The sequence below is a fragment of the Mauremys reevesii genome, linkage group 1, assembly GCF_016161935.1.
Source record: "Mauremys reevesii isolate NIE-2019 linkage group 1, ASM1616193v1, whole genome shotgun sequence".
Classification (NCBI taxonomy): domain Eukaryota; kingdom Metazoa; phylum Chordata; order Testudines; family Geoemydidae; genus Mauremys; species Mauremys reevesii.
In genome coordinates this window covers 265,916,388-265,942,430 of record NC_052623.1, presented here as the reverse complement: position 1 = coordinate 265,942,430, position 26,043 = coordinate 265,916,388, and the positions used below count along the sequence as shown (strand labels likewise).

General features: G+C 49.0%; 2 protein-coding genes across 10 annotated transcripts in view; one reads left to right on the top strand and one right to left on the bottom strand.

Annotated features, from left to right (window-relative positions):
* Positions 1 to 26,043, bottom strand: part of LOC120371203 (apolipoprotein L6-like) — a 71,917-nt gene that overhangs the window by 28,653 nt on the left and 17,221 nt on the right. The window lies entirely within an intron of this gene.
* On the top strand, positions 2,715 to 10,114 carry MB (myoglobin). The gene is made up of 3 exons (XM_039486894.1): positions 2,715 to 2,992; positions 8,702 to 8,924; positions 9,909 to 10,114. Exons 1-3 carry the CDS (start codon positions 2,898 to 2,900, stop codon positions 10,053 to 10,055), a joined length of 465 nt encoding a protein of 154 aa, XP_039342828.1. The 5' UTR covers positions 2,715 to 2,897; the 3' UTR covers positions 10,056 to 10,114.

Below are 26,043 nucleotides of genomic sequence, written 5' to 3'. Positions count from 1 at the left end.
CCATCCATCAAAGCCTGAGCCTGAACTCACTGTTTGCCTAGGCAGATGTTAGCTGTTGGGAGAGGAAGCAGGGTGGTTTGCACTGGCTGTAAATGTTGGGTGGGCGGTAGAGTTTATATATGACTAATTTTGTCTTTTGTTGTTTTGTTGGTTATTGTTTTATTACTCTGAGAACTGATATAGCTATTTTATTTTTGTGTATTCTGACTAATGCTCCTCCGTATGAGTTTGGGTGGTAAATATTTTCCCAAGGAACAGGCCCTTTGTGTTATATTGGAATTGGGAAAGGTTCAGAAAAGGGCAACAAAAATGATTAGGGGTATGGGACATTTCAGCTTGGAAAAGAGATGAATAAAGGGGGATATCATAGAGGTCTATAAAATCATGACTGGTGCGGAGAAAGTAAATAAGGAAGTGTTAGTTACGCCTTCCAATAACACAATAACTAGGGGTCGCCAAATGAAATGAATAGGCAGCAAGTTCAAAACAAACAAAAGGAAGTATTTTTTCATACCACACACAGTTAACCTGTGGAACTCCTTGCCAGAGGATGTTGTGAAGGCCAAGACTATAACAGGGTTAAAAAAAGAACGAGATACATTCATGGAGGATAGGTCCATCAATGGCTATTAGCCAGGATGGTGTCCCTAGCTTCTGTTTGTCAGAAGCTGGGAATGGGCGACAAGATTGCTGACCGTTGCCAGGCTAAACCTACATCACAGAAGAGAAGGTGCCAGGCCTTCTTGTCTACAAAGTTCGGCCTGAGGAGGGGAGAGAACCTAGCGAGATTCTCCACTGAAACCCTCTGGGGCACTTGGCATTGGTCACTGTCGGAATACAGGATACGGGGCTAGAAAGACCTTTGGTCTAACCCAGTATGGTCAGTCTTACGTTATGTTCTTATGTTCTCTGCACTAGGGTTTCCTTGGGCAGAGGCATCAGGTGCCTTTGTAGATGAACCCAGGACCCATACCCACACCTCAGGGCTGGGTTACACTCACAACACCACTGTGAAGTAGGACACTGGTATTACCCCCATTTTACGATGGGAAACTGAGGCACAGAGAGACTGAGTGGCTTGCCTAAGGTCACATAGGAAGTTTGTGGCAGGGAACTGAACTCAGATCTCCCAAATCCTAGGCTGGTGCCAATGTTCATCTTCTGACAAGAGCTCCCTTTCTCTGTGTAGATTCACTTCTGCTTAACCACAGATACGGGTGCATATTACAGCAATAATTGTTGACTGAATTTTATTATCAGGCCATGTTCTGACCATGTCAATAAAGATTCCTTGAACTTGGGAGGGAATAAATCACCACTTCAGTGTGTCTGCCAGTTGTTTGTCCTTCCCTGGCCAGCTTCCTCTCTATGGAGCTATAAAGAAGCTTGGTAGGTCTCCCAAACTGTAAACATAGCACTGTCCTTCCCTGCCCCTTCCCCCTCCCCCCTGGCTTTCTCCAAACACACTGTTATTTGAATGTAGGGATACAGACATTTAGTTAATGATTAGCAGGGCTGCCCAGAAAAGGGGGCAATTTGCCCCAGGCCCTGGCCCCCGCAGGGGCCCCACGAGCCCTGGCCGCGTCTTTGGTGGCATTTCAGTGGTGGGGGGGCCCTTCAGTGCTGTCAAAGACACGGAGCAACTGAAGGCCCCCCCCCACCACTGAAATGCCCCACAAGCCCTAGCCTGGCGGCGGTCTGGGTCTTCGGCAGCATTTCAGCAGCGGGGGGCCCTTCAGTGCTGCTGAAGACACGGAGCGACTGAAAGGCCCCACTGCTGAAATGCTGCCAAAGACCCTGACCGCTGCTAGGTGAGTACAAGTGCCGAAGCTCCCCCAGCTTTGCCCCAGGCCCCCTGAATCCTCTGGGTGGCCCTGATCATTAGGGGAGAGAACATTATCAGACAGGATCAGACCCTGGGTCCATCTAGCCCAAAGTCCTGTCTCAGACGCTTCAGAGCCCTGAAATATGCAGATGTGAGATCATCTGCCCCTGACAGTAGGTCTAACCCTGGTCTCTCATAGTTAGAAATTGTTTTGAGCCCTGAAGCATCAGGTTTTGTATTGTTTGCTGAATGGTTCCCTGGGGGCTCTGTGACACATTCTGGGTGCCAACTTGCAACATTCAAGCAGTTCAGTGCTATAATGTAATATCCCCCTTGGTTTTTTCCTGGTTCTGGAGACTGAGGAGGGGAACACATGGCATTTGGACCCAGAGGAACTAAAAGCTCCTGAGGAGACTTCTCCATGAGACTGTGCGATTTTCTAAAAGAGAATCACCTGTTTTATTGGAGAAGAAAATAAAAATATTAAAAAGGAAATGTAAAATCTAATCCCAGATCCGCAGTGGAAAGGAAATACTCTTGTAATCAGTAACCAGTTCTGCAGGAGAGCTGGGCCCTCCCCTGTTGCCCATCCCGGGGGGATGAATGGGGGTGCAACAGGAAGGGTCACTACAGACAGACAGACATGGTCCATCTTGGTGCTGCCAAGTATGTGGTTCTGAAATCTACAGCTTGAAACTTGGACTCTGCCTCTTGGGTCCTTGGGACACCAGCTCTGTGACAGGCTCCTGGCATTGCACTTCAGCAGTGCCCTTTCTGCCCGCAATGGGACATGTGCCAACCCAATAGGAAAAGCAGAAATTATTCCATCAGTGGCAGTCACAATAGCACCTGACCCAAAATAGCTTCCCAGAAAGAGAGAGGCAGATTAGGTTAGACTAGCCTGAAAGAGAGCGAAACTCCAGCTGACAATTGACAGGTGTCCGTCTGTGAGGAGGGATTATAAACCCCAGGAGTGAGCTCTCTAGCCGCACTCTGAGGCAGGGCACACAGCTGCACCACTTGGGAAACAACCTCATCTCTGCTTTTCTTTTTTTTCAAGCACCAACAAATTATGGGGCTCAGTGATGACGAATGGAGCCATGTCCTGGGCATCTGGGCAAAGGTGGAACCAGAACTCCCGGTCTATGGACAGGCAGTTATAGTCAGGTAGGCATGAAACTGGTGATGGAAGCGCGAGAGAGAGCATGGCTCAAGAGCCTGGTGCACTGGACTTTAGGAATAATCTGCTTTTGAGCATTCCTTAGAGCAGGAGTGGGCAAACTTTTTGGCCTGAGGGCCACATCGGGTTTCAGAAAGTGTATGGAGGGCCAGTTAGGGGAGGCTGTGCTTTCCCAAACAGCCAGGCATGGCCCGGCTCCCACCCCCTATCCAACCCCCCCTGCTTCTCGCCCCTGATGGCCCCCCAGGACTCCTGCCCAATCCAACCCCCCTGTTCCCTGATGACCCCCTTGGGCCCCTGTCCCATCCACCTCACCTGCTCCCTGTCCCCTGACTGCCCCCAGATCCCCGCCCCTAACTGCCCCCTGCTGCCCCATCCAACCCCCTCTTTCCTTTCTGACTGCCCCCCCAGGACCCCTGTCCCATTCAACCACCCCTTCTCCCTGAGCGCCCCCTGACCCGCCATCCCTAACTTCTCCCTACCCCATCCAACACCCTCTCTTCTTCCTGACTGCCCCCCGGGACCCTTGCCCCACCCAACCACCCCTTCTCCCTGTCCCCTGATTGCCCCTAGCCACCCCATCCAACCCCCGCTCCTTCCTCACTTCCCCTCCCCGGCACTCCTGCCCCATCCACCCGCCCGCTCCCTGGCTGCCCCTGGAACCCCCACCCCTGACTGCCTCCCATCGCCCCAGAGCAGGGGCAGGGCCGGGGGCTAGCCTCCCCAGCCAGGAGCTCAGGGGCCAGAGAGAACGGTCCCACGGGTCGGATGTGGCCTGTGGGCCGTAGTTTGCCCACCTTGAGTCTGTGGTCTGAGATGGGGCACTCCCCCCCCCCGCCCACTGGCGTGTGTGATTCTGAGGTTAGGGTGGGAGTTCTCCCCAGGCCAAGCTCCAGGGAGGCCCCACAATACCGAGTCTTTGAGCACCTGGGGATGGAGCAGTAAGTAGCATTTCAATGGCCTTGAGGTCCCCTCCAGTGGGATGGGCATGTTGGGTTTTGATTCCCCTGGGCACCCTGTTTCAAGTGACATACACTATGAGCTTTAGCAGTAAATTGAGATCCCCTTCATGTATCAGTTCTGCCTGCCCTATTTCAGAGGCCACCAGTCCCCATAGGTGCATGCTAAAAAATGCTGCACATAAACATGTTCTTGGTTAAGTTGCTTTGAGTGCTCTACTTGTGTAATGGTAAGGGCACCTGAACTAAATGTGGCGCCAGTGACATGTTGTCGATATTTTAAGAGGGGCTAAATCCCATGTACCAGAGGTATGGTGTACACTTGCAAGGAGAGGCCATGGTGCAGATGACTGGAGAATCTATCGGTCTGCTTCCCCTCTTTGAACGAGAATGTTTTCTTTTAAGCATAGCTAAGAAGGGGACCAACATTGCTTGGCAAACCCATACTCTGTGCCCTTCAATGGAAAGGTCTATTCTTTGCTCTTGAAAAATATCCTGAGTGTAGTATTCTTGTGTGACAATTTTTGGTTCTGGTAGCAGCCACAGTATGTTAGACACTTTCCAAACAGAAAAGAAGGAATTGTCCTTACTCCAAAGAGCTCACAATCGAAAAGACAAGACAGAGGGAGGGTAGGGGAAATGAATACAGCATAAACCAGAGGTGGGCAAACTACGGCCCACGGACCACATCCAGCCCACGGGACCCTCCTGCCCCGCCCCGGAGCTCCTAGCCCGGGAGGCTAGCCCCTGGCCCCTGCCCCGCAGCCTCAAATCATTGCGCCACCGGCACAATGCTCTGGGCAGTGGGGCTGCGAGCTTCTGGGGCAGCGCAGCTGCAGAGCCGCGGCCTGACCCAGTCTCTGTGCTGTGCGGTGGCGTGGCTGGCTTCAGCTGGGTGGCACAGCTGACTGTCCTGGTGCTCTGGGCGGCGCGGGGGGTGCTCCAGGCAGCGCAATAAGGGGGCAGGGAGCAGGGGTGGGGGGAGGTTGGATAGAGGGCCGGGGACTTGGGGGCGGTGGGTCGGGGGCGGGGATGTGGATAGGGGTTCAAGTGGTCAGAGGGCGTGGAACAGGGGGGTTGAATGGAGGCAGGAGTCCCGGGGGGGAAATCAGAAAGAAGGGGGGTGTTGGTCAGGGATGGGGGTGGTCAGAGGGCGGGAAACGGGGGTTGAATGGGGGCAGGGGTCCAGGGGGAGAAGTCAGGAAGGAGGGGGAATTGGATGGGGCAGCAGGGGAACGGTCAGGGGCAGGGGTTCCGAGGGCAGTCAGGGGACAGGGAGCTGGGGGTTGGATGGGAGAAGGGGGGTTGGATGGGGCAGGAGTCCCGGGAAAGGGCTGTCAGGGGGTGAGAAGCAATGGGGGGTATCGGATGGGGGCGGGGGCCAGGCCACGCCTGGCTGTTTGGGGAGGCACAGCCTCCCTTAACCAACCTTCCATACAATTTCCGAAACCCGATGCGGCCCTCAGGCCAAAAAGTTTGCCTGCCCCTGCCATAAACAATATGAAAAGATGTGGCTATATTCATGGTGGTGTATAACCACATCTTGGCAATACAGTGTTTTAATAACATAATGGGGAAGAAGTGCAAGGGGTGTTTGTTTTTTGCATAACATACATAGATTATCCCTCACTGCCCCAAGACCTAATCAGCCAGCTGGTTTCTTGTAGAAATCAAGAGGGATTTGAATACAGGGAGGCCTTGCAGACTTCTGCTGGCATAGTAGTGTGGCCAGCTTTTGCTAAGTGAAAGAGCTTGTAGGTAGATATCACCTCCTGGAAATATTTTTGCCACTTGATGCAGCTGGATGCATTTCAAGCAAAACAAAAATTGCTCTTCAGAGGTATTTTTAGGAGTCCAAAAGATGTATCATCTTTGGCAGACATAATTTAGCCATAGCCAGGCAGAGGGTGAAGGGAGACCGATCACAAGCATAGAAATGATCATAACCTTTCTTCCAATTTAGCGGTGGCATTTTAACAAAGCTAATTGGTCCTGATAGGCTCCTTACATTGCACTGGGTGGAGAGCGTGTCTGCAACAAATTGCTTCGCTTATAAACTACAATAGCATATCGTTCAAATGATACTAAGCGAAGCAATTTGTTGCATGTCCTTCCCTAAGAGAGACTTCTGGGCCAATCATTTCTTTCTGAAACAAACCAGGTCATGGGGAAGAAACAAACAAGAAGGAAAAGACCCATCTTGGTACATGTAGTACCCGATCAAGGACAAAATTGACACAGAAATCCTTTGTTCTAGTAACACTGGTGCCTTCTTAAATGAAAGCCCTGTAGAAAATGGTCACCCACATAAAGAATCATTTTGCTGCCAGGCTGTTCCTATTATCCATATACTCGGGGTGTTTGTCAATTTAATCTAACTAATATAATGCTGTTGTAAGACTGAGAATCTGGCCCGAGACTGAATGGCCCATAGAAGCTGAACTCCCCTCTTACTGCCCTCTAAGGGGTCTCTAGTTAAAGGTGGAGGGACTGGCATACCGGCTACTGGCCAATAGTATCACTCCACATGGCAGTGAAACATGGTGGCCATCATGTTGTGAGAGGTGGTCTGCTGGTGAAGGCACTGGGCTCGAGAGATGTGGGTTCAGTTTCTGGCTGTACCACAGACTCTTTGGCCAAGTCACTTTACCTCTCTGTGCCTCGTTTCCCCCTCATATAAAATAAGGATACCAATATTTTTGCCTCGTTTATTTGGAGCGTATGATCTTCAGACCAGGGACGGCCTCTTTGTCTGTGTCTGTACAGTGCCCAGCTCAATGGAGCCATGATCTCAGTGCTACTGTGACACAAATGATACATACTTCTTCGGTGCGATAGAAATAAATAATAGTAATGTGAGCCAGTACTCCCCTTTCATTGTCACTGTAGAATGTGGGGCAAAAGTGACATTTCCTTCGGGATTGGCTGCCTGCAGTATCAACCCCCCCACACCCCCCATGTCTCCAACCCCCAGTAAATTCAGCAGGGGAGGGATGGCGACAGGTCTGTTTTTAATCACCTTCCCACCCTCTCCATTTCAGGGAACAGAGCTCCTGTTTGTAGCTTTGGATGGTGTGGGAAACTCGCCAGCCCTGGGATGGCTGCAGGCCTTGTGCTCCTCCAGCTCCTGTGACCCAGTTGCTCCCAAACAGTGCACAGCGGCAGAACCGCGGTGTCAGATATCAGGCTTAGCTGGTGGATGGGCAAGACAAGTGGTAGGAATTAACACACACACTCTGCCATGATGTTGGGAGTGCTGACTGCTGTCTGCACACACACAGGACTCTGTGGCACAGCACCCGGCTACACCTCTCTGTCAAAGGGCTTTTGGTAGCACCTTTGACCGTTGTATTTAAGTGCTGTACATGTCTAACGTTGTTCCCTGCTGGTCAATCTAAGAGCAGCCCTGATGGGCTCAGATGGGAACGCAGAGTTTAATGGCAGTAATGCCTCATGGAGCAGAGGTTGAAGAAGCAGCCAGGGCATTAAATTGTATGAATCCTCAGAGCCTCATGGCAGGTGAGGGAAGAAGGGTTTTCTCAGACAAATGTCAGTCACTCCGTGATGTCCCGGCTGGCCCTATGCTCCTACCCTGATCCTAATACACTGGCACAATCCCAGGTGACTGGTGCCAAAGGGCTAAACAGCTGTGAAAAACAAGTAAGATGGGCACCTGCTCTGTGGCATCACTTGAAAATGTTAAGTGCACTGCCTGCCTGCCTCTCATGGGGAGAGATGGAGAAGGCTGGGATTGGTCATCTTAGAAAGGAGACAAAGACGAGGGAACAGTATTAAATGTTATAAGATGATGCTTGGTCCAGGGGAGGAGCTTCTGTTCTCCCTGTCTCGTAACACAAGAACAAGGGGATGTGCAATGAAATGTAAAAGCAGAAAATTCAAAGTGGATAGAAGGAAATACTTTTCCACACAATGTGCAATTAGACTGTGGAACTCACTGCCACAGGATGTTGTTGAGGCTAAGAACTTAGCAAACATCCAAAAAGGTTTAGGTCTTTATGTGGACAACAAGAATAGCCTGAGTTGTCAAAATTATTACTGAAAACTTGGAAAGGATCTAAAACTTCATGCTTCAGTACACTGGACCTAGTGTACTGGGGGTGCTGCCACACCCGTTGGGCTTGAAGTGGTTTCCATCATACCCAGGGTTTACAGTTTGGTTCAATGGCTCTCAGCACTCCCACTGTACAAATTGTTCCAACACCCCTGCTTCAAGGGTCAGACTAATCTCAAACAATTGAGGGCTAGGATGAGACCTTAATGGGAGGCAAATGATCCCACATCTGCTTACTAGTGCAGTTCTTACACCTTCCTGTGAAGTATCTGGTTCTGGCCACTATCTGAGAGTATGTCTATACTGCAGTCAGCGGTGTGATTGCTGTGTGTGTAGGGATACCCGAACTCTAGCTAGCTTGGATACCAGAGCAGCAAAGCCACAGTCGCATGGACTGGACAAGCCTACCACGAACCCTGGTTAATTACTTGGATGGCTAGCCCAAGCTGATGTCTGTTCTGCCTCAGCTTTACTGCTCCAGTACCTGGTCTAGCTAGATTAAAGCTAGCCTGGGTATGTGTACTCGAGCTGCAATCATGCTGCAGTGTAGAGATCAGCACGACACTGAACTAGATGGACCTTGGATTTGATCGAGTCTGGTAATTCCTGTTTTTTTCCCCCCATTCCACCTTTGCACCTTATGGGTTCCCCGCCTCTGTTCACAGACTCTTTCAGGTTCACCCCGAGACCCAGGAACGCTTTGCCAAGTTCAAACACCTGAAGACGATCGATGAGCTGAAGAGCTCCGAAGAAGTGAAGAAGCACGGCACCACTGTCCTTACCGCCCTGGGCAGAATCCTGAAGCTGAAGAACAATCATGAACCGGAGCTGAAGCCACTGGCAAAAAGCCATGCCACGGAGCATAAAATCCCTGTCAAGTACTTGGAGGTATGGGAACTGGAGAGGGTTCCTTGGGTGAGAGGGGGTTCAGTGTATGTAGAGAATATGGGCTTGAGTGGGAGGGGGGGTTGCACCTCTGTTCACTGATGTCTAGCTGGACTTGTAAGAGCTCTGTGTGATGTAGGAGACCCCTGTAATATTGGGAGCTTCAGCTCCTGGTGTGTGAGTCCCCGTGTTTACATTGCTCACATGCAACCCTTAACAGTAACAAACCAGTGGGTGCAGCACCAGCACCCGTGGGAAACCAGATCATATTAGATCAGTGAGTGACAGCACCCAAGGGACTTCTTTGTATAACACCTGTACAGCACCTGGAGGCCCCATTGAAGATCGGGGACCTATTGTGCTAGGCACTACGCAAACACAGAGGGAGAGTTGACAGTGTAAATGGACAAGGCTGACAAAGGATGGGAGGGGAAGTGACTTTCCTAGAATCACGAAGCAGGTCAGTGACAGGCCCAGGACTAGAACCCAGGTGTCTCCCAAGTCCCAGCCTAGTGCTTTATAGGCCACGATGCCTCTTGAATGGCTGAGGGAAGGACTACTGAATTCAGTCCTAGGCCTTGTCTATGCAAACACTTAATTTGTAGCCAGCTGGAGCGTAAATCTATCTTGCAGTAACTTGCTGCACACTAAGTGCCTGTATGCACCCTGCTGCCATGCTCCAAAAGCTCCCTAGTGCACTTTGATCTACTCCCATTTCAAAGCAGGGTAGATCACAGCGCACTAAGGAACTTTTAGTATGCGGCAGCTGGGTCCACATGGACACTCAGTGCACGGCAGGATAGTGCGGGGAAGATTTACACCCCTGCTTGCTGCGAGCTAAGTGTCTGTGTAGACAACCCCACAGATGTCATTTCCACTATCTGCAAACAATTTTTTACTCTGCATTTACTGAAAGATCCCTACTGTGAGTGATGCTTACTTTTCCCTTTTCCTTTTCCTTTCCCTCTCCCCTCTCCTTCTTGACAGTTCATCTGTGAAATCATTGTCCAGGTCATTGCTGAGAAGCATCCCTCGGACTTTGGGGCCGATTCCCAGGCTGCGATGAGGAAGGCCCTGGAGCTGTTCCGAAATGACATGGCCAGCAAGTACAAGGAGTTCGGTTTCCAGGGCTAGCGTGCACATGAGGCGACACCTCCACGGAGGCCCAGCAGTGCATCTTAGAATAGCTTCCTAAGCCCCAGTTTGGGTGCCTCTTAAGTGACCATCCAAAAAGTGAGGGGGCGCTTTTGATTAGAGCAGTGTTCAGTCTCTCACCAAAGAGAGGTGCTCACAGTGATATCTGGCTTCCCCTAGAGGAGAAATAATCTGTTTTCTTAGCAAAATAAAGTATTTGTTCATTAAGGAATGACCTGAGACCTTCTCCCCTGAGCTCGGCCCCAAAGACCCCGTCTCATAGCAGAGCCAGAGAGTAGGAGAATGTTTAAGAATAGATGCCTGAGACTGTGTGTGGGAGAGAGAAACTGGGCTTGAACTGAGAACTCTCCGGCCCGCTACTAGAATTGACACCACAGCTGGCTCTGATGGACAGCCTTGGCCAAGGTCTCCAAAAGGAACTAGGGGTTTTAGGTGCCCCACCGCAGATACCATAAAGGGGCCTGATTGTCAGGAAGCGCTGAGCTCCTGCCCTCTGAAAATCAGGTCTCTGTAAGGTGTCAAAGTCACTAGTTTGGAAGAACTTAGCAGCCTCACATGAGCTACCAAAGGAGTGAATGGGCTGTGGGGAGCATCCCACTTCCCCTTAGAGCGGGTGACAGTCTCTCAAGAGCAGGGATGAGACATGTTAGCAGGTTACAGTGGGGAGCTTGCATTGCCACCAATGGTATTATGCCAATTCTAGGAATAAGCACAGCCCTTCAGCCTCTGGGGGCTGGCAAGTGTGTCACTAGTTGCTAAACTCTCATTAGCAAAAACTCTCAGGAGAAAGTGTAGGACTCTCTTGATCCCCAGAAGCTGCTGCTACGCATTTGAATTTCCATCGCGCTGGGTGATGAATAGTGTGTTTCACAGTAAATAAATATGCTTGCTGTACTGGAGTCTGTGTCTGCTTCTTACTTTTGAGAAGTGCCTAGATGAGACGCAGGGGAGGTGGCAAAAGGAGAGAGTAGAAAACACCCAGCATTTCCTCTCTGTGACCATCACAGGACACTGCCCCTGTGGTACCAGTTAACGTCTTGAGAGGCACTTGGCGTCTGTATGGTATAGCGGAAATCAAGCTGCCCGATGGAGCAATAAAAGGCCCTTATATTTGTGTATGGGGGAAGACAACCTCAACTCTACCCCTGCTCAAATACCAGCACAGATTTACAGGCTTATTGGCCTTTAAAACTCCACCTCAGCTGAATTCTAGGTCCCTGACTATGCTGTGTGGTTTCCTTGCCCAAACTCTGTGGCCACTGCTGGGCTGGGGATTCTCCTTGGCCCAGCGTGGGTTCTTCCTTTCACAGATGCTTGGCTGATGCTGCTTCTGCAGAGAACTGAGGGTGACACTGTACTTTCTAACGGCAGCACATTTCTTATGTAAACTGAAACATGGCAACAAAAGAAATGCAACTCCTAGTTCAAGAGGGCAATAGGGGGATGTAGCTGGCAGGCAAATGGTTAAAACCTGCAATGGAGGAAGGATAGGCCAGTGGTTAGCCTAAGACTTTGAAGGCCCAAGTGCAATTGCCTGCTCTGCCACAGACTTCCTGTGTGACCTTGGGCAAGTCACTTAGTTTCACTGCGTCTCGGGATGGTAGTGTTTCCCTACCTCACAGAGCTGTTGTGAGGATAAATACATTGAAGAGAGCAAGGGGCTCAGTATGATAGTAGTAGGGGCTCTAAATATCTTAGCGCGCATTCCCTACTTCAGTGTGAGTGAAATCAGCAGTGGCTAAGCCCTCACTTTCCTTAAAATACAGAAGCCTACCTGGGGTGGTCCTGCTCCTTCTCCATTCAGCTCAGAGGGCCAAAAACCCTCTGCCTCTCAGAGCAGAGTAGGGGTGAAGTCCTTGATGGAACAGGGAGTATTTCTTACTTTGCTCCCTTTATAAATTCCCACCACTCCAGTCCCGGGTCATGACCAGCATTCCTGTCTGGGAACTCAACCTTTCAGAATCTGGCATTGGTAACTAGCTGGAAGGGTCACTGAATTCCCTCTTGCCACCTAGATGAGGGTACAGTCTGCTTGGACCTTGTCTCAGTCAGACCACTAGCAGCCTGCGCATTCTGGCTCGGGGTGCACCAGCCACTGCAGGAAGAGCAGCGTGTTAAATATGGGCCTAGGATTGTCAGCTGAACACAATAAGATTCCCTGCCAGCGACAACAGCCACTGCTTTTGGCTACAAAGCTAAGCTTGGTGGGGAAGCTAAATTCTGCAGCTAAGGCAGCTGCTTATATCATTCCCAGTGGGCCAGCAGCCATCTATGGCTATGTTCATTTAGGGCAGTGTAATGGAGAAGGGGGGCTTGACGCTGGCTGTGTTGTGTCTGACTACTTGCTGCGTACTCAGCATAAGCTGCAGTTCTATTCGGTGAAGTGAGTCTCTACCCTCCGCAGCCAAGCTAGTAGGGACCAATGCCAGGGCAGCCCAGAGGATTCCGGGGGCCTGGGGTCTTCAGCAGCGGGGGTCCCTTCCGTTCCAGGACCCGCCGCCAAAGTGTCCCAAAGACCCACGTCGGGGGCCCTCCCACCGCTGAATTACTGCCAAAGCGGGACCCACCGCCGAAGTGCAGCCCAGTCTTCGGCGGTAATTTGGCGGCGGGTCCCGGAACGGAAGGGCCCCCCGCCGCCGAATTACCGCCGAAGACCGAGCTGAACTTCGACGGCGGGTCCCGCTTCGGCGGTAATTCGCCAGCGGGGGGTCCTTCCGCCCCGGAGCAGAAGGACCCCCCGCCGGCGAAGACCGGGAGCGGAAGAAGCTCCTGGGCCCGGCCCCGCAAGAGTTTTCCGGGCCCCCCGGACCGAGTGAAGGACCCTGCTCCAGGGGCCCCGAAAAACTCTCGTGGGGGCCCCTGTGGGGCCCAGGGCCTGGGGCGGCCCTGACCAATGCTAAGCTCACCTCAGGCATGCCCCCTTGGCTTGGCAGAAAGCCAGTCACCCATTTGTCTGTAGTGTGGTAGCAGGGAAGCACCCCAGTTGGTGAGAAGGGCTGCGCTGGGCTGGGCACTATACACATAGGACAGGCCCAGCCCCACAGAGTTCACTAGCTATGATTTTTGGACAGGCTCAGGCGGTAGCTTTCACTTTAAAACCTACTCAACATGCTGATTGCTGGGCCTCACTCACCTACCCCATGGACAGTCCTCTTGCTTCGTGAATTTCCTCCTCCAGCGACGGGTAGCACTGGCCTGCACGTTAGAGACTAAATGCGGCGGTGTGGCTCACTGGGTCGGTGCAGGCGAGGATGGAGACGGTTAGTTATGTTATAGGGTGAGACCAATACAACACCTTGTGGGCGCTGTACCTGGCTTTGTCCCACCGGGTGCAGCTGATGTGAGGAACATCAGTCATTTCTTCAGCCCAAACACCTGAACCCTCATCCATTTGCGGATATTTGAACATGCTGCGACTGTTTGAGCCCAGTTTGGGGTCTGGGCAATGTCCCAAGAGCACAGAGCCTGCTCCGTGGTGGTTGCTAGACAAAAGGGTGCCGCCCCATTGCCCTGAAACCAGTGCAAAGTGACGTAAAATGCTGCCTGCTCAGCATAGTTACAGATTATGGTCACGCTGCATGGACGTGGAGACTCAGGCCAGAGGCAATAGGGGATAGGCAGAGGGGTGTATGTGTCCGTCCTAGACATGACAAAGAAATGGAAAGAGAAGTCCAGGTCAGACTGGTCTCACAAAGGCTCATAAATGTGTCTAGCCAAGTGTGTGTGCGAAAGAGAGAGCCATGCAGGCCTGTTTGTTAGCACATAAATTCTCTCCCTGCCTCTGTGACCCTAATCATGGCAGGGTCCATCTCTCAGTCCTGTGACTTGCATATAATCCCTTTGCAAATGTCAGCAAAGGTGACTTTGTGGCTTTTTAAAGAGCTGTTTTATAGACGCTTGGCTGAGTTGCATCAAGGTCCTTCCCCAGCTTGGCTGCCCTCACTCCATAAAGATACAAGCAAAACATGCATCTTCTGCCACCCCAGGCAGCACTGACGCTGCCTTTTATGGTGAACAGTAGCAAACAGAGGCACCTCCCTGGTATGTCGTGCAGTCTAGGCTCTTGCATGTGTCCACAGGTATTATGGTGATTGTCCAGCATGATTGCCATGCATTCAAACTACAATGCGCGTTCAAGTCATGGTGATGAGCCATGTCTGTGCTTCATCCCCCTTATCCAATCGATCCTGCTGCCTCAGCTCTTACTGGGGAAAATGGCGACTTAGTAGCACCAAGAGTTGCACTAGTTGGTGATGGATTGTTTTCGCCACTGTTTCCCCCGGGAAGCGCAGTACTAGTATGACCAGACAGCAAATGTGAAAAATCGGGACAGGGGTGGGGGGTAATAGGCCCCTATATAAGAAAAAGACCCCAAAATCAGGACTGTCCCTATAAAATCAGGCCATCTGGTCAGCCTACGTGGTACAAATATAGCATGCAGGGGCCCTGATCTAATATTATAGGCTTGTTGTGGCCTGGGTCACACACTGAAACAATTGAATAGTGTGGGCTGGAAGCCCTCTTAGCTTCTAGTGTTAGCTGCTGTTTCTCTGTGCCTCCTTGCTTATCTGAACAGCAGCTCTGTGGGCTGATGGGATTTGTTTGGAACTCCTGGTGCAAGAACGGGAACCTCATTTACTCTATCCCTTTCTCATCTGCTCCCCCCCTTTCCAAATTCCACAGTAGATTCTCCTACCATTCCACCGTAGGGGTGGAAAATCACTGGTATTGACATCATGCTAACGCAGTAGCGGGGCTCTGCCTAGGGCCTACGTGAGAGCAGTCCCGTCCTGCTGGCTCTTTGTGAGCTCTTGGGTTATCTAGCGAGTAGCTGATATGTCAGAGTGGTTCTGTCTCGTCTCACTCACCCCTTCCACTGGATGAACATATACAGGAATAGTCAAGCCACTCGGAGGAAACCCCTTTGAGGGATGCACGATGTCACGTATTTACTTTGAGCGGGCAGAGGAGGAGGAAAACTAAATGGGACAGAGAGAAAGCGTGAAGGTAAAGCACAGCTGGAAAGAAAAGAAAACTGCAGAAATTGCTACCAATGGGCTATCAAGGCAGGTCTCTTTCCTTGGACAATAGCTAATTCCATGAACTTCAAAAAGTTGCTCATTTTTCACTGCTTTACAGTGGGCAGGAAGGGAGGAACAGGGCCTGATCCCACTGATAATCCATTTATGACCTGTTGTAGGGGGATAGTGAGGCCTTTTAGTATGGCTACTCTCATTTCAGCAGCTAGTCGTCTTAGTACCCTTAAAAAAAATCTTATATGCTTTTTGTCTCAGGAATATCATGTGTCAGTGAGTTCCACAGGTTAATCACAGCACATCAAGTTTAAACTGCTCATCCTCACTTTCATGCTCTTACATAATTCTGTGTCCAACATCTCAGATCTACTCAACGTATTGTAAGCTCTTCTCCGGTCTATCAACAAAGGCAGGCTTAACAGCTGCTTAGTCTCCTTCCACTCTTGGCACCATGATTTTTTTCCATGCTCCCTCTGTAAATGAAATGACCTCCTAGTCCCAGTTCATGAAGCCACCACACTCTTTTTCTTCAGTAAAATCCTTCCTAAAGATGGACTTTGTGATATCCACCAGATGCAAATTCATAGGTTAAAAAATCCTTAACATGGTTCCCCCAGCAGTTTTCCAGCACATTCTTTGTAGGTCTGTTTTAGATTGGAAGTGCTTCAGAGCAGAGGCTGTCCGTCTGTGCGTCTTGTCTGGGCTGGAGCACGTTATTAATGTTTCACTAATGATAAGGTATTCTGGTTTATTATCTATTTTGAATCCATTGTTGTTTTAAATTGTAATACCCATCTGTTATTGAAGCATGACTTAGTAAATGGGCACACTTGCTTAGCCTTCTCCTAGCTATTCATTATATTACTGCTGTCTCCGTTAGACCTAGGATGCTTCACTTCCTGCACAGAACGACTTGGGCAGTAGTCCCATGTGCTCTTAAACAAGTCCATCTCTGAGGTGGGCCCCTTTAATTGGTAGATGAGACGATTCCTGTATCCAGCTGTGCAACTACTCCAGTGATAGCTAAGCAGACAGATTACAGATGCTGCCTGTAGATATGTCTACACTTCAAGTTGTGTAATTGCCAGCTCAAGGAGATAGATTCGTGCTAACTCTGATTGAGCAAGTGCATTCAAAATTAGTGTGAGGGGCTAGAGGCCCCAAAATCTGTAGGCGGCGCGTTCATGACGCTAGGTATGTACTCAGGTGGCTGCCGCTACAGCTACACTATATTTAGTATGTTAGCTCACCAGAGCTAGTGAAGGGATAGCTCCCGGGGCTGGAAATGACACTCCAGCTTGAAGTTTAGATACATGCCAGAGTGCTGTTAAAAGCTTTGGGTTTCGTTTGGAACGAAAGGCCCTGGAGAGATACGCACTATTATCCTTATAGTTCTGTATAGTGGCTTAGTCGTCTCCTTCCCAAAGAAAAAGCCCTGGTCTGCAAAGAAAATGGCCACAGGTGCTGTGAACATCAGTGGCAGGCCAAAGCAGAAAGGGCTCCAAGCCCCTGGAGTCACTAAGCTAGAGATTTATATATACAAACAAAGAGAGCGAGAAGGGAGCAGCCTGTCTTTTGAGGGCACAGCAGGTGACAGCCATCTGGGATACAATTTGGAATTGCCTTTTCACTCAGACCCATTTGCTTTGCATTTAGCCTCTGCACAAGGTGCTATGGATTCTAGTGGGAGCTTTTAGGCTACCATCAGCCGTGTCCCGAGCTATTAGTGCACAGCGTTCCTGCTGTCAGACTGAACTATACATGCTGGGATTTGGACAAAAAAGCACTGGCTTTAGACGACTCAACATATTCCACTTGCAATGTAACAGAAAATGGAAACTAGGCCTTTATGTATTAACCTACTGCACCCCAAGTTCCCGGTGGTAGTCCCTTTTGTGGCAATGGCTGTGGTCTCTTTAGAGCACTAAGACTTCAAATCACAGTTCCCAACAGCTGGGGTAGAGAGTAAGATATCAATGGAAGCAAGTCAAAAACAAAATGACATCCCTCCCCCACCCCCATGCTGGTATCCAGCCTGGTTGGTAGTCCCTGCTACTTGAGGGCCTGACTTGGTTTCTGACTTTGGTGTGTTACGGCTGTGGGGAAGGGAGGGAGGATTTCCTAGAGAAATTGTGCTGTGATTTGTATGCCTGCGTCAGGCTCATTTTCCTTTATTTATCCCCAGGGAGAGGGAGATGGTCCTATCCCATTGACGAGATCTGCATTGGCAAAGACGACATGACTAAATCCACATGGCATGACTGCCAGACTGAACTCTGATTTAACAGCAGCACACCCATTTTCAAATCAGCAGTTTGTCCTTACAGGTGAGCTTTAAACAGCATGGGGAGGGTGCATATGTATGGTGGGGAACAGGAGGGTCTTGGACAGCCTGTTTTATAGGAGAACTTGCTTCAATTTTCACACTCACTTATCTAACTCTGTCTAGTGCTGTAGCAATATTATTCGTGTGAGCTATGCACATGTGTAAGGAGTCCAGTAAAGGCAACAAAAGCAGGCTGCTCTCTCTCCTGGCACAATATATATAACAACCAGGATATCATGGAGGCCCCGTAGAAGCTCCACAGATAAAGGTTGTGTAGAGATTTCTGTTTAAAGCAGGACTAAAGTCCATCTGTTTGAATTTCAGCTGAGGTGCTGATGCTCAGTTACTCTGTTCCTGCGGGCACAGAGGGTAGGGCAGGAATGGAGGTAGGAAGGAGAAAAGGGGCTTTGAGTGAGATTTGTGCTCCCTGGTTGTGGGGTAGCCAATGGCCTGCCTGCTCTCCAATGCAAGCTAGAGCAGCCACAAGGCTGCTCTTATGTATGTGCTGCTTCCCCTGGAAGCAGTGAATAGCTGGAGTGTGGTGGATTCTGGCCACCTCTCCTCCCAGCTCTGCCTTGCACAAAAAGCCACTGGCTTGAGACCACTCAATATGTTCCACTTGCAATATAACAGAAAGGAGAAAACCAGGCCTCTGTGTATTAACCTACTACACCTTGAGTCCTTGATGGTCCCTTCTGTGGCACTGACTGTGATCTCTTTAAAGCATCCAGCTGTGCAACTACTCCAGCGATAGCTAAGCAGACAGATTACAGATGCTGCCTGTAGGTATGTCTACACTTCAAGTTGTGTAATTGCCAGCTCAAGGAGATAGATTCGTGCTAACTCTGATTGAGCAAGTGCATTCAAAATTAGTGTGAGGGGCTAGAGGCCCCAAAATCTGTAGGCGGCGCGTTCATGACGCTAGGTATGTACTCAGGTGGCTGCCGCTACAGCTACACTATATTTAGTATGTTAGCTCACCAGAGCTAGTGGAGGGATAGCTCCCGGGGCTGGAAATGACACTCCAGCTTGAAGTTTAGATACATGCCAGAGTGCTGTTAAAAGCTTTGGGTTTCGTTTGGAACGAAAGGCCCTGGAGAGATACGCACTATTATCCTTATAGTTCTGTATAGTGGCTTAGTCGTCTCCTTCCCAAAGAAAAAGCCCTGGTCTGCAAAGAAAATGGCCACAGGTGCTGTGAACATCAGTGGCAGGCCAAAGCAGAAAGGGCTCCAAGCCCCTGGAGTCACTAAGCTAGAGATTTATATATACAAACAAAGAGAGCGAGAAGGGAGCAGCCTGTCTTTTGAGGGCACAGCAGGTGACAGCCATCTGGGATACAATTTGGAATCGCCTGTTCACTCAGACCCATTTGCTTTGCATTTAGCCTCTGCACAAGGTGCTATGGATTCTAGTGGGAGCTTTTAGGCTACCATCAGCCATGTCCTGAGCTATTAGTGCACAGCATTCCTGCTGTCAGACTCAACTATACGTGCTGGGATTTGGACAAAAAGCACTGGCTTTAGATGACTCAACACATTCCACTTGCAATGTAACAGAAAATGGAAACTAGGCCTTTATGTATTAACCTACTGCACCCCGAGTTCCCGGTGATAGTCCCTTTTGTGGCAATGGCTGTGATCTCTTTAGAGCACTAAGACTTCAAATCACAGTTCCCAACAGCTGGGGTAGAGAGTAAGATATCAATGGAAGCAAGTCAAAAACAAAATGACATCCCTCCCCCACCCCCATGCTGGTATCCATCCTGGTTGGTAGTCCCTGCTACTTGAGGGCCTGACTTGGTTTCTGACTTTGGTGTGTTACGGCTGTGGGGAAGGGAGGGAGGATTTCCTAGAGAAATTGTGCTGTGATTTGTATGCCTGCGTCAGGCTCATTTTCCTTTATTTATCCCCAGGGAGAGGGAGATGGTCCTATCCCATTGACGAGATCTGCATTCGCAAAGACGACATGACTAAATCCACATGGCATGACTGCCAGACTGAACTCTGATTTAACAGCAGCACACCCATTTTCAAATCAGCAGTTTGTCCTTACAGGTGAGCTTTAAACAGCATGGGGAGGGTGCATATGTATGGTGGGGAACAGGAGGGTCTTGGACAGCCTGTTTTATAGGAGAACTTCCTTCAATTTTCACACTCACTTATCTAACTCTGTCTAGTGCTGTAGCAATATTATTCGTGTGAGCTATGCACATGTGTAAGGAGTCCAGTAAAGGCAACAAAAGCAGGCTGCTCTCTCTCCTGGCACAATATATGTAACAACCAGGATATCATGGAGGCCCCGTAGAAGCTCCACAGATAAAGGTTGTGTAGAGATTTCTGTTTAAAGCAGGACTAAAGTCCATCTGTTTTGAATTTCAGCTGAGGTGCTGATGCTCAGTTACTCTGTTCCTGCGGGCACAGAGGGTAGGGCAGGAATGGGGGTAGGAAGGAGAAAAGGGGCTTGAGTGAGATTTGTGCTCCCTGGTTGTGGGGTAGCCAATGGCCTGCCTGCTCTCCAGTGCAAGCTAGAGCAGCCACAAGGCTGCTCTTACGTATGTGCTGCTTCCCCTGGAAGCAGTGAATAGCTGGAGTGTGGTGGATTCTGGCCACCTCTCCTCCCAGCTCTGCCTTGCACAAAAAGCCACTGGCTTGAGACCACTCAATATGTTCCACTTGCAATATAACAGAAAGGGGAAAACCAGGCCTCTGTGTATTAACCTACAACACCTTGAGTCCTTGATGGTCCCTTCTGTGGCACTGACTGTGATCTCTTTAAAGTGTTCAGACTCCAAATCACCATTCTCAGCAGCAGGTATAGAGAGTAAGATATCAGTGGAAGCAAGTCAAAAAAAATAACCCCCTCTAATGCTACTGCTTCATCCACTCACCTACATGTTTGCTTGGAGGAGATTCTCAGAGTGCTGTTTCCACTCTATCAATTGTAGTGTAACTGAGAATCAGTCCCTTAAGTCTCCAAATTATGCACTGCTAAGCAGGAGACAACTGAGTTTTTTTGGGTAATCTGCCATCGCCTTCCATGCTAGCTTCTGCCTTTGGCTTTTGATTGGTTCAGAGGAGCTTCAGCTGACCTTTCCCAGCCTCCTTTCTGAAGAAGTTGGCTCTCTGTTGCTTTCAGAAGGCTGAGGTCATGTGACTTTGCCCCTCAAATTACAGACAATTGTCTTGCATGAAATTGCCTTTTTACTGAGTAATGTGACTTCCAGCACAGCCAGGACTTCTTATAATTACATCACTAGTTTCTTTAGGGAGCAAAGCCTTCCTGAACCATTTCTTCTTAGCTTGAGGTAGAACCACGACTGGGGGGAAATAGACACCCACCCTCCAAGACTGAGGGGAGGCTTAAGTGCTCAATGCCAAAATTATCAGAGACTAGTTCTCTCACAGAGCCTGAGTTTGTGGTCACGTATGGCTATCCCAGGGTAGGGAAGTCTAGCAAGAGTGCCTGGAAGAAATGTGTGGTGGAAACAAGCAGTTGGAAAGAAAACAGAAGATTAAATAGTACTTTCCCCTTGGTTGCTCTGAGCGGCTTGACAGCTGCACCATCTGGAGGGAGAGATGTTAAACAGACCTCCCTTCAGAGTGTGTCCCAGTACAGCACTAAGGATTAGAGGAGTTGTCCTGCACACAAGACCTTAAAATGCCTAGGGTACTTTCAAACTGTTATATGCACACTAGAGATCCTGGCCATGACTGGTATCCTAATCAAACAGGTTTGGTTGTCTATCATGCTACATGAGCAATGGCTGGACCACATAACAGTTGCCTGCACAGTTAGTATCTATGCATAGCCCTGTGTCATAATAATAACAACAACAACGCTTTGAGATCTCCAGAGTCATTCTTTCCCCACCCTCCATTTTTTTTATCCTTTTCTTTGGAAGCAGATATTGGTATGAAACCCTCCATTTCACATTATGGGGATCACTAGGTCTGTTCTCATATTTTCCTTTACACAGACTTTTTTATAACCTCCCAGGAGACACCATAGAATCATAGAAGTTTAGGGTTGGAAGGGACCTCAGAAGGTCATGTAGTCTGACCCCCTTCTCAAAGCAGGACCAATCCCCAGACAGATTTTTACCCCAGTACTCTAAATGGCCCCCTTAGGGATTGAACTCACAACCCTGGGTTTAGAAGGCCAATGTTAAAACCACTGAGCTATCCGCGCCCATGATGCAAATGAGAACTTCCCTTCCTTACCTCTCAAGGAGCAGCTTCTGTGGGGGACCTTGTCATAGCTATAATTTGTTAAGCACAGACCATGTACTTGAGTGCGGTATAAGACACAAGAGATGTCAAGTTTCCTGCTCCAAGCAGCTCATCTGCTGACCAAGTGGAACTGAGAGAGGCCCACGCCTTGCCATCAGCCCACTAAGATAGCGGTGCTGAGAAGGTAATCTCAGAGACTCCTCTGCACAGACAGACATCAGAGAGGCTTATGCCAATGACATCAGACCAACAAGGCGGAAGTGCTGAGTAAGTGTTAGCTTGGAGGCTAGTCCATCAAACTTGAGATGCTGAGCCAAGAACTTCAAACTTTGCCTCAACAATAGCCCAGCAAGATAGCCTGACGTAGACAATAACCTTACAAATGTCAGGACCTTCATGTCGGTCCAGAAAAGCTAATGCTGTTGATCCAATGACCTCACAGAGGGCTGCCCCTTAATGTCAGGCCAGCAAGTTAGAGGTACTGAACCAGTGAGCTCAGAGGCCTATGCCATGATGTTAATCTAATAAGGTATAGATGCTTAACCAGTAAGTAACTCTAACGGGCCGGTGTCTTCAACTAAGCCAGCAGTTCAGCGGCGACACAAGAGTGCCTTTGCAGAGGTCTGTGTTTTGACATCAGCCCATCAAGGTAGGGCGCCAAGCAGCAGTGTAAGTACGGAGCAGTGCTTCGAAGAGCAGCTCCCTCAGAGCATCTCCTTTTCTTTGCCCGGGGAAGGGAGGACTCATCAGATGAGGGACTCTCAAGTGGGAGCAGCAATTGGCTGCCCAGGAGCAGAACTGATTGAAATTTCTCAAATGAAAAGTTTCCTCCACCTTGAAAACTGGCCTCTCTCTTTTTTTTTTAAAAAGGGCATTTTAATGAAAAATTGTCACCATTTTCTAAACCCTTTTTTCCCCACCAATCATGAGTTATCAGAATTGACTTAAAAAAAAAATCCTGACATTTTTTGTTTAAACAAATAATTACTTTGATAACCATTTTAATATGATTTTTTTTAAAATAAGGTCTGCGTAGAGCCCTGCTAACTGAGCACAGCTTCAACGTTTTCCACAAAACTGCATGTGCACTTTTCAGACAGCTCTAGCAGGGAGATTCAGGGGCGCCAAGCATTCCTGCTAGTAGATGGCCCAGCACTGGCACCTGAGAGGAGAAAAAAGATTATCTACACTGGGAATTCCTTATGCATTTCCTGTCTCCTGCAGGAAGATCTGGTTTCCTCATCTGTATAGAGGGGTAGACAGAAAGGAAGCCACTTTCAGCTGTCCCTTCTTTCCAGGAGTAAAGGGACAGATCTTGCCACTGGCAGAATCCATGGGAAACCAAATGGCCCCGTGAGTGCCTGCTCCCTTCCTGGTACTGCATGATGGGGAGGGCAGCTGGGAAAACAATTCATAGCTCCACACACTGCCTATGAATCGGCACACAAATACCACAGGTGTTTTGCTGGCTGTCAGTCTCTTTGGGGATAGGCAGTGGTGCACGTAGAATTCATTTCTTACCGGTACGCTGCACCAGCTAAGAGGGGCGGGGGGAACCTCCCCATGTGACCCCCCCATTTAACTCCTCATGTGACCCTGCCCCACCTGAGTCCAGCCCAGGGCCCCGCGCTCTCCCCCTCCTCACCCCTCCCCATTATCTATCCCATATTACCTGGAGACTCTGTCCTCCTCCTGCTGTGCTGGAGACTTCTGAACCGCAGGGCTCTCCAGAACCGCAGTGGCGAAAGGAGCAGAACGTGGGGCCACCAGGCGGCCCCACGCCGGCAGCTCCTCCGGCGCAGCTGTACCGCCCCCTGCCCTTCCACACAGCTGTGTCTCCTGAGTCCTGATTCCAGGAGGGCAAGGCTAGGAGTGGTACAGCTGTGCCAGAGGAGCTGCCGGCATGAGGTTCTGCTCCTTTTGCTGCTGCGGTTCCCGGGAGAACCCTGAATTGCAGAGCTCTCCTGGGATTGGAAACCACAGCGGTGAAAGGAGCAGAACGTCGGGTGGCCCCTACTGTACAGGCCCCGGACAGGAGACGCAGGTACGCAGCTGTGTGGAAGGGATGGGGGTAGGGCTGGGGAACGATACAGCTCAGTTCAGGGATCTCCTGGGAATGCAGCGGTGAAAGGAGCAGAACACCACACCGGCAGCTCTACATCCAGCCGATGCAATGGACTAGCTCTTACTTTAGTCTGCTTTAACCACTTAGTCAAAAGAAAGCCCACCAATCAGACACAGCACACCAATTCACATAGTTCCTGGGTTTGAGAGGCAACGGGTTCAGCATTCTTACTGGTGTCTGTATACAGTGGCAGGCTCCTGAGGGAAGGGACGTGAACGGTTGATGCCTGGTGAACTCTGATAAGAAGGGAGGTCCAGGTGTAGGAGCAGCATCAAAGTAGTCACATAAATAAGATTAGGGGAAGGATATGAACATAGTGGTGAGGTGGAATTCAATGGCAGCTAAAGAACGTGGGACATACTGATCTGACGGTAAGTTATGGGGCTCAGAACAGGAACCGTTGGGTGACCTGAAATGGCCTGTGCTCCGCAGACTAGATGAGCTAATGGGCCTGTCTGGCCTTAACCTCTGTTCATTTGGCACAAGAGAGGAGGCCCTGCTCCCCAGTTCTGATGGCTGTCATCCCACATCTTGCTCTGGTGTGGTGAAAAGATGTTGCATCATCTTGTGGTGACAGCATACATCAGGAGGACACTAGATACTATGGCCCAGCTCAGTGGTTTTCCCAGGAATTGAAATTAAGGGGGCGGTATTCGAATTTACAGGGTGTGTGTGTCAGGGCTGGTGAGATATATAAAAGAGATATGGATAAAGTAAATGTTTTGTTAGGATAATACAAATTTAACATAAGGATAATGCAAGTTGCACTAACACACATAATAGGTCTAGATTTCTAAAAAAAATATAAATTAAAAAAAATGCATTTAATTTAAATTTACTTTTGAAAAGTAAACCATCATGGGATAAGAGGGAAGTCCTTACATGGATCAGTAACTGGTTAAAAGATAGGAAACAAAGGGTAGGAATAAATTATCAGCTTTCAGAATGGAGAGAGATAAATAGTGGTATCCCTGAAGGGTTGGTACTGGGACCAGTACTGGTCAACATATTCATAAATGATCTGGAAAAATGGGTAAACAGTGAGGTGGCAAAATCTGCAGATGATTCAAAGATAGTTAAGTCCCAGGCAGACTGTGAAAGTTACAAAGGGATCTCACAAAACTGGGTGACTGGGCAACAAAATGGCAGATGAAATTCTATGTTGATAAATGCAAAGTAATGCACATTGGAAAACAATCTCAACTACACATACAAAATGATGGGGTCTGAACTACCTGTTACCACTCAAGAAAGAGATCTTGGAGTCATTGTGGATAGTTCTCAGAAAACATCCACTCAATGTGCAGCGGCAGTCAAAAAAGCAAACAGAATGTTGTGAATCATTAAGAAAGGGATCGATAATAAGATAGAAAATATCATATTGCCTCTATATAAATCCATGGTATGTGCACACCTTGAATACTGTGTGCAGATCTGGTCACCCCATCCCCAAAAAGATATATTGGAATTGGAAAAGGTACAGAGATGGGCAGCTAAAATGATTAGGGGTATGAAACATGAGGAGAAATTAAAATGACTGGGAATTTTCAGCTTAGAAAAGAGATGACTATGGGGGGATACGATAGAGGTCTATAAAATCTTGACTGGTGTGAAGAAAGTGAATAAAGAAATGTTATTTAATCCTTCACATAACACAAGAACTAGCCGTCACCCAATGAAATTTAAAAAAACAAAAGGAAGTACTTCTTCACACAACATAAAGTCAACCCAGGGACCTCTTTGCCAGGGGATGCTGTGAAGACCAAAACTATAACAGGATTAAAAAAAGAACTAGATAAATTCCTGGAGAATAGGTCCATCAGTGGCTATTAGCCAGGATGGGGAGGGATGCAACACCATGCTCTGAGTGTCCCTAGCCTGTTTGCCAGAAGTTGGGAATGGGCAACAGGAGGTGGATCACTTGATTGTTACCTGTTCTGTTCATTCCCTCTGAAGCACCTGGCCTTGACCACTGTCGGTAGACAGGATACTGGGCTAGATGGACCTTTGGTCTGACCCAGTATGACCATTCTTATGTAAAAATTAATTATAATAATAAAAATGTTTAGTACAGAAACTCCCCAACATAATGACCTCTCAAGGTTGCAACAATGTGAGACAACAACCTTGGCAAATAATGCATTTTAAAAATATGTTTCTTAGTAGGCCAAGATAAGTTTCCATTCCCAGTCACAAATCTAGCATTCTGGAGCAAAGTCACTAAAATATAGTCCAACAAACAAATGTT